Source organism: Heterocephalus glaber, unplaced genomic scaffold, assembly GCF_053883595.1.
Source record: "Heterocephalus glaber isolate CG9 unplaced genomic scaffold, H.glaber_assembly_v1.0 deba00001444, whole genome shotgun sequence".
Classification (NCBI taxonomy): domain Eukaryota; kingdom Metazoa; phylum Chordata; class Mammalia; order Rodentia; family Bathyergidae; genus Heterocephalus; species Heterocephalus glaber.
Window position 1 is genome coordinate 5,401,458 of NW_028258297.1, and position 12,586 is coordinate 5,414,043.

Genomic DNA, 12,586 nt, shown 5'->3' on the forward strand with positions numbered 1-12,586 from the left:
AAATGAATACAATTTTAATGAAAAATTATACTTTGCAAAACAAAAAAAATCACTGCAATGATCTTTGCAAATCTCTGTAATATCTGGATTGAGAAGATAGCTGGTTTCACATATCTTGTTTTGCCTTTAGTCCATTGCAATACCATACTGAACTTCTGTAAAGCTGCACCACACTGTCCTGAGAGAGTAAGAGTGAAAAGGCGAGTAATGTCTTAGCATTATTATGAAATTAGTTTCGACAGACATGGAATCCCTAAAAGGGGCTGAGGACCCCCGGAGGTTCCCAGAGCACTTGGAGAACTGCTACCACGGAAGCAAAAACCTCAGAGAAGGTAGATGTGAAGATGGCATGTGACTACTCAGGTTCTGGCAAAGGGTCTTGCTCCACTGAGCCAGCGATAGTGACTACAGTTATAACCCCTGATATGGCTCGTCGGGCTCCCACTTGGCCCCGACTCTGCGGTGCTCCACTCATTTAGCCAGTATTGGGCACCGGGTGGAGGCTGGGGCAGTGGCCCGCTAAGCACACAGTCCCTGTCTTCATGGGGCTGTCTCCTCGAGCACACAGACTCGGCACAATTAGACACGCCAGCTTGGGAAACTAGCGGAAATCGCCATTGGCGGGGGCATTCACAGAAGGGCGAGCACGTGGTCGGGCTTTACATTATTCTGTTCAGTTTTAACAAGCACCCAGTGGGCACGTTTCAGTTTTTAGGTGTTTTCTCACAGTATTGGGGACTGAACCCAGAGCCTTGGCTAGTCCTTTTTCATTTTGATACAGGGTCTTGCCTAGATGCAAACGCTGAATTTGAACTTTCGATTCTCCTGCCTCAGAACCCAGAGTGCTGAGGTGGGCTACCACGCTGGCTATGTTTAGATTTGTGCAGAGAAGGGCTCTGCCCAGGCCACATGGCCCTAAGGAATTTGTTGGAATCGGAACTCAGCTCGCGCGAAAACCCACGTAACAAAAACCCGCTACCAAGACATGACGTTGGTTGCTCGGCTCTCGCTCCCTCCTGGAAGGGCTTCCGGCGGAAGTTCTCCAGGTGGAGGAATCGCGGGCCTGGCCCCGCCTCTTTCCAGCAGAGACTGTCTTCGATTTGGCCAATGGCAAACCCGCTTCTTGTCAGGGGCGGAGACCTGTTCTCCAATCCGCGAGTGAGCCCGTCGCTTGGGCAACAGCGTCCAGGAGACCCCCAAATGGGCTGGGCCTCTAAAACCCGACGGCTTAGGGTCCGCGCGCAGGTGTGGGCCGAGCGAGACTGAGACTCGAGCGGGGGCCGGGGTAAGGAGGCGATGGCCTCGGCGAACGGCCCCCGCGCGCGTTCCGGGAGGCGGCGCGCGAGCCCAAGGGCCGAGGACGGGCTGGCCAGGCTGCTTGGAGAGTCCTACAGCCCGAAGGCTTCCGAGTGCTGCAGCCCACCCCGGGGACTCAGGGGCGGGGATCCGTATACCCAGCACGTTTCTGGAGCGTCCACATTGGGCTCTGGGGCTACTTTGGCTAGTGCCTTCCTCCTTCCCATGGAGCTTAAGGATAATTGGGAAAGCGACAATATAAACAACATCTAAAATGATGACATCTTCCTCCTCCCAAAATTCCTACGATGAGCAGATAGGAAATGTATCCCTTAAACCTCTCCAGTTTACTAAATATTTCATGCCCCATACTTCTCTGTGTCCCTCAGCGATCTGTTATCATTAACCCCATCTTACAGATGAGGACTGGAAGGCTACGGGGTGATGGGGCTTGTCCAGTGTCACACAATTTCGTTGCAAAGCCAGAATTCAAACTCATGTCTGTCTCATGGAAAAATCTCTACTCCTTTACATCCTGCTTCCTGGTACTACACAGTTAGACCTGTCTCTCTCAGAAACTTTGTTGGGAGCACCTTGCAAACTGTTCTATGGTTTCAGGCTTACTTAAACAGTTGTCCCAAACCTCCTCCACTCCTTTTTCCTTTTTCCTGAAAACTTTTGCCTTCCAGTGTGACTTCGGGAAGAGCAATAGTATTTCTGAAGTTGTATATGCGCCCCTTAAGGGGTAGACTTAAAGAAATGCTGTAAGTAAGTTCTACTTTTACACTCTGCATTTCCTTCATCTCATTCTTTTATCTATTACCTTCAATTCTGCAAACATTTTTTTTCCCGGTACCAGGGATTGAACTCAGGACCTTGCAGTTGCGAGGCAGGTGCCATGCCACTGAGCTAACCCCCTGACCCTTCTGCAAACATTTATTCAGATAAATTCTGGGTATTTGAAAGTGAGGCAGGCATGGCTGGGATGATCTATGAACATATTTACCTCCCACCCAATCTTACTGTAAGCTTCTTTGAGGACAAGTGTTCTACTTTAGGTATCTTGCTTCCCGCTTCTGTTCTACATTCATTTTCTATGCTTGCTTGTAGATATTTACCAAGAAATGCTTACCCAAGACTTTACACTTTGATCTCCAATTTTGTCTGCTTTTTTCCCTGCCTCCTTCCAGCCACCCACTTCTTCCTTGTGCACAGAGGTCTCTGAGGCAGCATCCATGCCGGGATTCCCACAGCTGATCAGCACCTTCAGACAGAACCAGCTCTGCGGAGATATTTGGTAGCCTGGTGTCTGCCCAGCCCAGGGATCTGGTGTTAACAAGGCAGTTGCCTTAGGAAAGCTTCACAGGTGTGTATCAGGAGTGGCTGTTGTAAGGTAGTAGATGCTGAGAACTGCAGATAGGTTTCCTGGATATTTCCTTTCTCTGTCAGGATTGAAAAAATAATGTCAATGAGAAACTGTAACAAAAGAAGCCAACAATCACTTTCTTTCTTTAAATGCCACAAGTGATCTTTTGGGAAAGTACAGTAAAACCTTGGTTTGTGAGCATAATTCTGTTCGGAAACACGCTTGTAATCCAAAGCACTTGTATATCAAAGTGAATTTCCCCTAAGAAATAGTGTAAGCTCAGATGATTCATTTTACAATAAAAAATAATCATATAAGATGATTACAATGCTATAATATAAAATAATAAAGAACACATGAAATATAAAGAAAAATAAACTAACCAACACTTACTTTTGAAAACCTTTGTGGTTGGTTTGAGGGACACAAGAGAGAGGAGGAGGGTTATTGTGTAGGATGACTTTCACTGTCACTAATGGAATCATTGCTTTCTACTGGGTCAATTAAATCTTTTTCTTTTGTGCAACTATAACAAGGAACCTATCCAATGACACTTCCTTTTGAGGATTTCACAGAAATGTGACATTGCATTGTTGTTAGAGTCATCACTCACACTGCTATGCCCTTAATTAGGTGGTACTTTTCTATACAATTTTGCACTGTTTCCCACATTTTACACATCTGCCTAATCACATTTTTTTTTTTTTTTGGTACCGGGGATCGAACTCCGGTCCTTGCGCTTGCAAGGCAGGCGGTGGAACCACTGAGCTAAATCCCTGGCCCTGCCTAATCACATTTGAAGTGAGGGATTCTTCCACCTTTTTCTCCTCCTCTGCAGAGATCTCCTTCATAAGCTGTTGCTGTTGGGAGACAGTCACCCACAATACTACAGTGCACAAGAGAAGAACCATTGGCTCAGCTGTGATCATGTGACATTTGGTGTTACGTAATACTCGTATTGCACGACATCACTTGTGTATTAAGTTAAAATTTATGAGAAATGTTTGTTTGTCTTGTGAAACACTCACAGAACAAATTACTCACAGTCCACATTTTTACTGTATATTTATCTAAAAATACCCCACATCTTGGCTTGCACAATTTTATCAATTGGGTTTAAGCAATTAGTACTGTATTTAAATATTGATTCACTTTCAATACAATATTCTCCAGGATGCCTTCACCATTTGGAAAATTGGTATAAAGGGAAGGGCAGAATTTGAGAAAACTCTATTAATAAAGATCATGAGAATATGATCCGCTTCTTTCTCTTGGCTTTGACCTCTCACTACAATTTGTTCTAATCTGTTTTGGGTGCCATTTGTCATTTATTTTCTTTCCATCTATTTGTCTTGTTTTACTACTTCTAGTATTACTATTACTCCCAGCTCCTACTTACTAAATACTATGTTATTGACACAGTTTGGAGCCTTACATACCTGTTTTTATTTATTTATTCTCAACCTGCTTATGAACAGGTATAGTTACTATTCCCATTTTGGGGGGACAGTATTGGGGAATGAACCCAGGGCCTTTATACTGGGCTATATTCTCAACTTATTTATTTATTTATTTATTTATTTATCCAGTACCAGGTATCGAACTTAGGACCTTGCACTTGCCAGGTAGGTGCAGCGCCACTGAGCTACATCCCTGTCCCAGCTTTTAACATTTTAAAAAAAATTTTGAGTCAGGGTCTTGCAAAGCTGCTAAGTTGCCCAAGCTGGACTCAAACCAAGCCTCCTGGAGTGCTCAGGTTACATGCATGCTCCTCTGTGCCTGGCTACTATTCCTATTTTTCAGGGACACAGGACTTCACAAAACTGATAAATGGTAGAATGTACCTTCTCCTCTAGGAATCCTGGTAATGGAATGTGTGTCCTTGGCTCATTTTCTGCAGCTCTCTGATGTTTATATACTCTAACTCCCACCTAGTCTTTAGGATAACTTGTAAGAAAGCTAGAATAAGGTAAAATAGAAGCGTAAATCAGGACCATGAAAAACACAGATAGAATAGGAAAACAACGTCAGAGAAAGGTAAATACTCAGATTGTCCACAATGACCAACAAAGTTGAGCTGCAGATCTAGTTGTGAGTTTCTTGTCAACTCAAGAAAAATTAAAATTCAAAAAAGAAAAAGAAAGAAATTGGACTTTTTTTTTTTTTTTTGGTCCAGGCAAAGAAGGCCTTTTAATTTCTTAGGAAAAAATAAAGCTTTGGTAATGGTAGGTCTAAGTGAAACTTCTCATGGCTTCATTGGAGGCAGGGAAGGGCCTAGAACCATGGTGGGGGAGAAAGTGTGGGCTTCCTGTCTTTGCTCTTCCGGAAGAGAGTGTGGATGATTACATTTGAAATTGAAAATTTCTGAATAAAAAGTTTCCAGGAACACTTTTTGAAAGTGTTTACCCACTGGGGCACCATGAATGGTGTCATCCTATCCGTGGGTTGGTTTCAGTCCTTGCTCATTTACTTAGCAGTGATTCATAAAGCACTCACCTTGGGCTAGCCCAGCCTAGGCACAGAGGATGCCAAAGCCATGGTCACCTCCCTGTCTTGACATTCCTGGTACCTCTGTCCTGTCCTGCAGGGGTTTCCCAGCTGAATTTTGGCTCGTTCTGTATGACTTCCCTTTACTGCCCTGAGATATCACATAGTTCTTTCTGCTGTAACTGTTTCTCTGCCCTATGCTCTGTCTTGGTTTATCCATCTATACATTCCTAGGACCTGAGAATAGTAACAGCTACCAAATAGTGAATGCTAGCCAAGTGAGGTGGTGCACAGTTGTAATCCCAGCTACTCAGGAGGCTGAGACAGGAGGATGGCAAGTTTGAGGCCAGCCTGGGCAACTTAGCAAGACTGTATCTCAGAATAAAATGTAGCTCAATGGTAGAATGCTTGCCTAGCATGCACAGGGCTCTGGGTTCCATCCCCAGCACCCAGAAAACAAACATTTAAAGAATAACAAACTCTAACTACCAGGTACTTATGAACATGAGCTGTGGCCCTTCCCCAGCCTTGATAACAGTGATCTTAGCCATTTCTGAGCCCCCTGTTCTATGAGGAGCTCTCTCATTGAATCATTTCATATAGTTTTGCATTCAGTCTCAGTGCCTGCAGATCTCCATAAACAGGCCTATGGACCTGGACCTTAGATTCCAGGCGGAGAGACCTGCTCTAAAAAGAGATTTGATTCTATTTTGCAAATGAGGAAACTGGGTCAAGAAGAGGTTAATTCACTTGCAGGTTTGCATAAGTAGATAGTAGAGCCGATCTGACCCCACGCTACTAGACTCCAAAGCCCTTGTTTTCTCCACTGTCCAAAAGTAAAGATGGCTGCAGATGACTGGGTTGCACATGGAAGCACATGGGACTCTTTAGGGGGACTTGATAGTATGTGTGTCCCCAAATAGAACAGAACAGAACAGAACCCATTTGAAAGCAGAGCAGACAAGGAAGAGATTTCCCCCAAGTATTTGGATTTAACTGCCAGAATCTTTTGTGTTGCTTACAATTTTTGTCCAATTTAGTCAAGTGATAATCCCTCTCCCCAACCCAGAGATAACCAGTTCCAATAATTTTTGCTTTCGGTGCCATTTCTGTTTGGCTGCACACATTTTTACTCTTGTGTTGAATTATGTTTTCTCTGGATGCCAAGGCAGATGGATGACACTTTTGTTATGATTCTGATATAAATAGCATCTGTTAAAAACTGGACATCAATATTTTCCTGGCAAATAAACAAATATATCAGGGAAATAGCTTCCTCGTTGTGTTTCTGCCTGTGGTTAAGAAGCAGATCTGAAAGTCTGTGATTTTGCTTGTTTAGGGGAAGGGTATTGGTTTGATGATCGTTGCTAATATCTGCCTTAGCAAGTTTTGAAGTAATCTCATTTGTTAGTTGTCTCAGAATTCACTTTACTTCCAAAAATCTAAACTGTGGATCATACATAGTCAGGGATGAGTGACATGTAGACTCCTCACAGTGCTTTAGCTGCAGGCTTTCAGAATGGAGGGTAAAGCTAGCCCAGGCTTCTTGCCTGTGCAGTACTAGGTGTTGATAACTGTGGTACACCAAGAGCAAAGTTTAGGGCTGGCCTGCAGTTCAGTGGTACAGCGCTTGCCTGGCATGCATGAGGCCCTGGGTTCCATCCCCAGCTCTGCAAAATTATTTTTAAAAAAAGAACAAAAATTAATAGAGTGCTTACTGTGTGCCATGCTGGCTGTAAAAAGTTAGTGGAGCTCCCCCACCACTGGAGGGGCTTGGGAACTACAGGAACCAACAGAAACCTGGAAACAGAATCAAAGTGAAAGTCAGGGAAGGACCAGATGATGGATGAGGGAGTATCAGTATTTTCTCCCTCAGCAGAGTGAGGGAGTCACAGGCACCCTTGATCTTTTTGTCCTTTTCTTGGTCAAGAAACCAGTAGGACTAGGTTCTCTGCGATGGCATGATTAATTGTGTTTAGGAGGTTAGCACGGTCTGGGGAAGGAAGGGACTGTCCCAGGTGGGCCAGGGTGGGGGACATTCTAGCTGAAGCAGGAACTAGAGCGGTGGTTGGGAGCCCATGGCTCCCCCGGAGCACAGGGTAAAGATGATGCCGAGCCAAGGGAATTACATCTGCTGGAGTTGTCCCCGGCCAGTTGTTGGTGATGTAAACAATCCCCTCCACAACTGAGAGTTTGAATTTCAGTTTGTATGTCCAGGAGTATAGTATTGCATTAAAAAACAACTGGGGGGGCATTTTAGATTCACAAAGAAGTTGCAGAATTAGCCCAGAGGGTTCCCATGTACCCCCAGCTTCCTCCAGCAGTACTGTCTCACAGAATAACTGGAGCCTGATGATCAAAACTGGGAACTCAGCCGGGCCTGGTGGCACACACCTATAACCCCAGCACTCACTGCAAATTCAAGGCCAGCCTGGGCTACATAGTGAGTTCAAGGCCAGCCTGGACTACATAGTGAGACCCTGCTTCAAAAAGTAAAACAAAACAAAACTGGGAATCTAAATCTGGCATGATGTCAATTTTTTTTTGTATATCCTTTTATTGGTACATTTTAGGTGTACAATATAATGACATTCATCATTGGAGATATGCACGTTTACATAGTCTCTTGGTTCTTATTCTTTCCCCCTTCCCCTGCCCTCCCTTCAACCCCTCCATCCCTCCCTATTTACAAAGACTTTGTTTCCATTTTTTCATTTTCTCATATTAATTCCATTCCCTTCTTTCCTTCCCCTACCCCTCCCACTTCCCCCTCCTCTTTGCCCCTTTTCTTCCTATTTCACATTATCTATTATACCTTTTAGTCCTTATTTACACTTTCAGTTTCTCACGCTAGAGAAACTATTTGGTATTTACATATGTGTGTCCTATTTATTTCACTTACGAGTATCGCCTCAATGTGGCATGATGTCAATTTAACTAAACCCAATAAGCTGATGTTGATTAAAATAAAAACTTGATTTGTATTTTACCAGTTTCTCTGCACACTCCTCTTTCTCCTTGGTGTGTAGTCCTGTGAAGTTTGAACACATGCATGTTTGGCATTGTGCATTTTAAAGGAAGGGATTAAAATGACTCTCTCTGTGCTTCAGAAGAAAGATAATCCTGGCCACAGAGGCAGGCGGGGCAGAGGGAGGGGGGCACTGAAGTGAATCTCAGGCTAAGTCTGTGGTTCAGTGGAGATGGACGGCTGGTAGATCGGGGCACAGAGAGCTGGGAACAGATTCTGGGCTTTCGGGCTCAGCAAGAGGGTGGAGTTGCCAGGCTGCAGGATCAGAAGCCACTTCCTGCCGTTGTTTTGAACTCTGCACTCGTCGATGGCCTAGGGCCTGGAGTGCAGCCATGTACATTAACTCAGCTGAGGAACAATATAGGTCGCTGAGAACAGTGCATCAGGGAGGCCATCTGGGGGTGTCCCGGGAGGCTCCTGGAAGAGATGACATTGGCACTGAGATCCAGGCAGGAGTACTCAGAGCTATGTCCGATGCAGTCTCCCCAGGAATGTGCAGACGGTGCAGATTACCAGGCCCCAGCCCCACCCCTGATCAGAATCAGGACCTAGAGCTGGCCCTAGCACTGTGTATCTCAGAAGGCCACCAGGTCATCCTCAGGGACACTCAGCTCTGAGAGCCACCGATCTTTAGGATGAGGAGGTACTGAGGAGGCAGAGAGGGAGAGGGAGAAGGGGTCCAGGAGAAGGTGATTGCACAGAAAAAGACAGAAGCATCTGCGTGGGAGGAGCATGTCTGAGGACCTGTGGAAGGCCAGTGAGGCGGAGGCTTAGGGACCCAGAGCAGGAGTGGATGGAGAAATAGAGGCCGAGGCTGCACCCACAGAAGCCGCAGAGCCTTGGGGGATCTGCATTTAAAAAATGAACATCCTGGCTATTGTGAGGAAGAAAGAGGGGGTGACAGTAGGGGTGTACGTAGGGTGGAGAGTGGGACAGGAAGCACACGCATGTGGTACACACACGCGCGCGCGCGCACACACACACACACACACACACACACACACACGGGCCTGCCATTGGTGTGACGCATGCGCAGGACACGCCTTACTAAAGCAAACAGCCGTCCTCCTCCAGGACCCTGCAAACTGTCCAAAGGCCTTGTGGGGCCTTTGGGTCTGCCTGGCCACACTAATCCCAGCGCGCTTTTATTTTGCAGAACTCTCCAATTCTGAAATATTTTATCGTGAAGAAAAATGAAACAAGGCAGCACCAAAGGCAACACCAAAGCCAGGTGAGCCGCGTCAGGTCCTCAGCGCCGCGTCACCCCTGTGGCTCTGACGGAGTGTGGCGAGGCCACCTCTCTGGGCACAGCCGCAGGGCTAGAGGGAAAGTCGGTAGCGGCCCTGTCCCCACTTACTGTCCCACTCGTTCATGCAACAAGCATTTGCTAAAGGCTGACGTTTGGGGCCAAATGGTCTAGGGTCCTTCTGGAAGTCATTCTAACCCTGAGTGCTACTACCAGGCCGGGATTCTTGCACCCGATCCCCGCTTCGTCCTGTAGGTGGCAGCCGCCGCCAGACTTTCAGTTCCCTGGCAGGAGCCCGGAACACTTGAAACTTTCCTCCGCTGGACCCGGACCCGGGACTTTCTTGGACCTGGGTGGCTATAAGTAGGATGTGAGAACCACTCCTTGCCACTCACCGGGGCTGTAATGGTCTCCAGCGCTTCCATTTCAAAAGGCTGAGAGCACAGCAGTCTGGGGACAGGGTCCGCTGCCTAGCAGCAGACCCGGAGTCAGGGTTTCCGACAGAGCCAAGTTGCCCCGTTTCCCTGTCTGGTCTGTGTGGCGGGGACACTGAGGTTCCCGGGCAGCTCCTGAAATGACATTTCTACATTCCCGTTGGAGAAAGCGTATTACAAACAAAACGATGGAGGCTTTCTATGTAGGATGTGTTTTCCAGGGCAGGAAGGCATTCATGCAAATATAAGCACAATTATTCCATTCTATTCAAGGCAACAGTCGTTTTCGGGTTTTTTTCCTTTCCTTTTCTTTCTTTCTTTCTTTCTTTCTTTCTTTCTTTCTTTCTTTCTTTCTTTCTTCCTCTTCCTCCTCCGCCTCCTCCTCCTCCTCCTCCTCCTCCTCCTCCTCCTCCTCCTCCTCCTCCTCCTCCTCCTCTTCTTCTTCTTCTTCTTCTTCTTCTTCTTCTTCTTCTTCTTCTTCTTCTTCTTCTTCTTCTTCTTCTTCTTCTTCTTCTTCTTCTTTTGATGATTGACAGTTTGTGGGCACACAGTCAGTCATGCTGCCTGCATGGGTGACATTCAGGGTAGGAGGGACACGGATGTGAAGTGAGAGCCTTCCTCACACCAGGCACTGGTTCCCAGCAGATCCTGCAGAAGGAGCCACAGCAGATATGGAAACTTCTACCCTGATGATGGGAAAGGGATGAGCTTACAGCACAGACACAGAGGGTGCGGGTGTGTGTGTGGTGTTTGCAGTGAGCATGGTGAGTGTGTGGTATGTGTTTGGGGTGTGTGGTGAGTATCTCTAGGGTGTGTTTATGGTATGTGTGCGGTGAGTGTGTGTGGTGTATGTGGTGAGTATGCGGTATGTGGTGAATAGATGGCAGTATGTGTGGTGTCCATGTGCATGCGTGTGTGTGTGCGCGTGTGTGTGTTGGCAGAAGCATGCTTTCCGGCTGGCAGGCTGTGAATCCTCCCTTACTCAGCCCTTTGGGGCTCCAGGTCCGTGCTGGCCGCTCTGAGTTGCACTTGTGTGGCTGGATTCATGGAGTTACAGCCTGGTTCTTATTCCCCCAGTAGAAGAGGAGTGACAAGTCATGGAGATGCAGTGGGGGAGAGTCCCTCTCCAGGGAGGTGGCCTTGTCCCCGGAGGATAAGACATGCTGGTGACAGCCAGCAGCACCATGTGGCAGGAGCCAGGTCATGAGCCAGCTGTGACATCCTACTGAAGAACTGTGAGACAAAGAGAACCAATGTCTCCACCATCTAGTGGAGCAATTTTTGCCATCTCTTTGCATATGATGTGTCCATGTATGACAGCACATATTTATATCATTGTAGTTAGACATCCTCACCAGCAAGTCTCTCAGTCTCTCTCTCTGTCTCCGTCTGTCTCTCTCTCTGTTGCTCTCTCTCCCTCCCTCTCTCTCTCTCTCTCTCTCTCTCTCTCTCTCTCTCTCAGTTGAACCCAGGGCCTTCACACTGAGCTACATCCCCAGCCTATTCTTATTTTATGCTTTTTTAAAAAAAATTTTGAGATAGGGTTTCATTAAGTCATTAAGGCTAGGCTCAAACCTGTGATCTTCTTGGCTCAGCCTCCCGAGTACTGGGATTGTAGGAGTGTGGCACCAGCCCCAGGTCCTTTGCTTCTTTACCTGTCCTAACTGCATTATGTTTCTCCATGTTCTTGCAATTGCCATTTGTAATCCATTGAGATGTGTTCACTTTGGGAGGTGTGCTGTATTTGAGTTTGGTTGAGTTTCCAGTTGGAGGTGTGTTTTGTGTGTGCATAGACTAGGAAGCTGTGCTGACAGAGAAGCCATCTGTGAGCTGAGGTTCAGGAGGAAGGAGGGAGGCTGTGCAGGAATCCAGGGGAGGAGGTGACGCCTCAGGCCAGAGGGGTGTCATGCTTGGAGGCTGGTCAGTTGTCACCGCGGTGTTTCTGCTACAATGAATTTGGGTGACTGGCTGAATTGTTTCCCCAGTACCTTATCATTTAGAGTCTGCTTGCAAATCAACTTCCATTCTCCTAATTCCTTGTTTAGCTCAGTGGATCAGAGGCTGCTGTGTGTCTGAGATATTAAGCTGGATACGGGGGGCAATCAGGGCTTCGGTGAACTCTGGAATCCTAATAATTCATGTATACAACTCACTGCTAATTTCCGACCTGTTCTTTTGAGTCAGTTGCGGGGTTAAGAGACTGTTTTGCAAACTCCAGGTTATGGGTCTTGTGGATTGAAACCTAGATTTTCTTGTTTCCCTATCAAATATACACAGTCTTCATTGTTCTTCCCTGTTTATATAAGAAAGCACACAAATCACTCACATGCACGTGTATGAATGCTTGTGTGTGCATACACACACACACACAAACACACACTCACACCCTGGCACAACTGGGTAAAAAGTCTAGGATTAAATTCAGGAGCGTTTGGGTGTTGGCCTCACTGCTACTCAGCTTGGCTTTTCTTTTCTGGAGTTTCATTTCCCCGCCTCTAAAGAGAAGGAGGGTAAGAGCTTGTAGCTCACAAGGTTGTCAAGGTGATGGTTAAACAGAGCAACACCTGGTGGCCTGCAGAATAGATGCTTGGTTATTGCTGGCTGAATCTAGTAGAATCGCCTGCCTGTAACATTTGCTGGTGTTTCACTTTCGGTTTTTTTTTTCAGGTTTGGAACATTTTATTCTTGTTTATTTTTAATTTTTATGAGTCCATGTTTGCAGTAGATAA

At 46.4% G+C, this 12,586-nt stretch overlaps 1 protein-coding gene across 1 annotated transcript in view; it reads left to right on the forward strand.

Moving 5' to 3' along the window:
* Nucleotides 1-736: 736 nt before the first annotated feature.
* Efcab6 (EF-hand calcium binding domain 6) overlaps nucleotides 737-12,586 on the forward strand; it is a 237,435-nt gene continuing 225,585 nt past the window's right edge. The window contains 3 exon segments of the mRNA XM_087213738.1: nucleotides 737-1,285; nucleotides 2,487-2,662; nucleotides 9,334-9,408. Coding sequence (XP_087069864.1) covers nucleotides 9,371-9,408 — 38 coding nt within the window. The 5' untranslated portion in view covers nucleotides 737-1,285; nucleotides 2,487-2,662; nucleotides 9,334-9,370.